Raw genomic sequence first — 2,505 nt, 5'->3', positions numbered from 1 at the left:
TTAGAATTCATTTTGGAGGGGGAATTTTTAGCATTTACAGTAGGAGTACACTTTAAGTACCAAAGCGTTTACGAGAAAAGAGTCATCTCCCTACAAAAATGTACCTTTGCCTCCATTTATATTCATCATTCATTTAAACTTATCAAATTGTTTTTACTTTATTGCTTTTACTTTCACTACATTTTCTTCTATCATTGTCTTTACTATATTTCCAACTTCCCAAGAGTAACATTCACCCCTTTGAACGTTAAAAAGGAATTTTCCCCACTAAGCCATCATACACTCAATACTAAGCTCAGGACTTTGTAGTCGATCCTGCAAGTAATCCTCTTATAGGAAGGCTAGAGATTATTGGCGAGAAACAAATTGGCACACCTGGTAGGACCTCGATAGTGTTAGGTGTATGTGATTATGCAGCGGCAAAATGATGTCTACTCGACCACACGAAGAAACGTCTTCGGAGGGAGACACAGCGACATCCCAGACGATCGATGTCGATTCCATCGTGGCGTTGACGACTTTAACAGCGTTTGTAGATCCTATTCTGACACCGTGTCAACCACAAACGCCGACACCAACAACAATGGGAACTTCTGGGCAATACATGCCCATTTTTATGGTCCCCATGCACAGGACGTTTGGAATGCCGACTGAGTTAATGGCAAGCATCATAACCCCGGTTTGACTTTGGGCGAAACATCACCATCGCCATTCCCATGTTACCAGGGGTTAGGACCTTTAACAACTCCATTCGGTCGACCCCCAGGGTTTGGACTGACATCCCAGTCGGTCCCAACCTTTACGTTAAGTTCTGTCGTCGTTATGAGACAGCAGATGGACGAGAGTAACCATGAAATGGTACATATTCTAACTCAATAAATGGGCATCAGCTTGAGGCCTTTGATCCAAGATTCAATGCAAAGTTACCAGCAATTGGAAACTAAAATGACAAGGATAAGAGACTTTTTAGGGGCTCCAAGGGCTTTGGTTCGTCGGAATCCTACACCTCCTCCTCGATCGGAAACCTCGGTCCGACAAAAGGAAATGATGGATGATACTGTCAAACAAGAATATCAGGAATTTGAACAGATCCCAAGGGTGGCACAGAGGCCCCTTGTGTTAATGGTTAACATAAAGCATGTTTCTGACCAGGTGGTCAGACAAATTCAACACGAGGTAGCCGTTGGGGAGCAAAACCTAGAGGTCATCGTCGAACTGATCATAGTACGAAATGGAATAAGTCCATGCTTACAGCGATTGACTTACTCTTCACCCTTGCCAGATTTTGTCTTACAGATAGAACTGCCTAGGGGATGGAAAGTCCCGAAATTTACTAAGTACGTTGGGGATACTGAGGAGTCCACTGTCGAACACATTGCCAGGTATCAAATGGAGGCCGACGAAATAGCGAACAATGAGGATTTGAAGTTAAAATACTTCCCAAGTTCTCTTACAAAAAATGCGTTTACGTGATTAACGATGCTACCTCCATAATCGATCCAAACGTGGACACAGTTAGAGAGATTTTTCCATGAACAATTTTACATGGGGAAGTCAAAGATTAGACTCAAAGAACTAGCTAGCGTCAAACAGAAAGTGGCTGAGTCGGTTTATCAGTTCCTAAACAGGTTTAGACTGTTGAAAGCGCGATGCTTTACTCAAGTCGCTGAGCATGAATTAGTCGAGATAGCTGCTTGGGGTTTGGATTATTCTATAAGGAAAAAGCTGGATACTGAGTATCTCATAGATATGGCCCAATTGGCTGACAGAGTTCGACACATCGAATGCCTGAAAGCTGAGAAAACTAAAAGGGGTCGATATCTTAAGAAATAAAAAATATCTTATATCACAGTCAAAGGTTATTCTTCCAACGACGAAGATATAATTGATAGAAGTGAGGTTAACATGGAGGAACTTAATCCCTGACCACCATATGCGTGTAAGGTCTTAGAGCCTTCGAATGGAAAAAAACCCATCGAAGCCGAAAAAACAGATAAATACGTAGCTAAGACTTATACTTTTGACGTGTCTAAGTGCGACGAAATCTTTGATCTGTTAGTAAAAGACGGTCAAATTATCGTCCCTCAGGGTTTAAAAGATCCTCCCCTAGAACAAAAGAAGAGAAAAGGATTATGTAAATTTCATAATTTCCTTGGTCACAAAACTCATCAATGTGTTCTTTTCAGGGATTTGGTGCAAAAAGCTCTGAAAGAAGGAAGGCTCCAGTTTGGAGAAAGGCCAAAAATGTAGATGGACTATGATCCTTTGAAGGTAGAAGAATATTTGTACTCGGATCCTCTCAAATGCATGATGGTCGAGACTACTGATGGTCTCATAAAGGCTTCCGAAGCACCTTCCTTAGCTTAATCTTTTGAAGTGCTGATGGTCGAAACTACTGAGGGTTTCGGAAATAAGGCCGAAAGGAAATCCGAGTCGGCCCATCCCTAACCAGGCAAAAGTTTATCAGACTTCCAAGATAAGTGTAAAGGGAACGGTTCAAAGGCT

General features: G+C 41.9%; 1 protein-coding gene across 1 annotated transcript; it reads left to right on the top strand.

Annotated features, from left to right (window-relative positions):
- The first annotated feature begins 945 nt into the window (after positions 1–945).
- LOC127081997 (uncharacterized) lies at positions 946–1,473 on the top strand. Its single transcript, XM_051022222.1, has one exon. The coding sequence runs from the start codon at positions 946–948 to the stop codon at positions 1,471–1,473; it is 528 nt and encodes a 175-aa protein (XP_050878179.1).
- The last annotated feature ends 1,032 nt before the right edge of the window (positions 1,474–2,505 follow it).

Source organism: Lathyrus oleraceus, chromosome 5, assembly GCF_024323335.1.
Source record: "Lathyrus oleraceus cultivar Zhongwan6 chromosome 5, CAAS_Psat_ZW6_1.0, whole genome shotgun sequence".
Taxonomy (NCBI): Eukaryota; Viridiplantae; Streptophyta; class Magnoliopsida; order Fabales; family Fabaceae; genus Lathyrus; species Lathyrus oleraceus.
The sequence above is the reverse complement of the archived record's forward strand: the minus strand, read 5'-3'. Positions and strand labels throughout refer to the sequence as shown.

Bases quoted from the DNA above. Each gene is read 5' to 3' on its own strand.
- LOC127081997 (XM_051022222.1), top strand. From the start codon at position 946: ATGACAAGGATAAGAGACTTTTTAGGGGCTCCAAGGGCTTTGGTTCGT.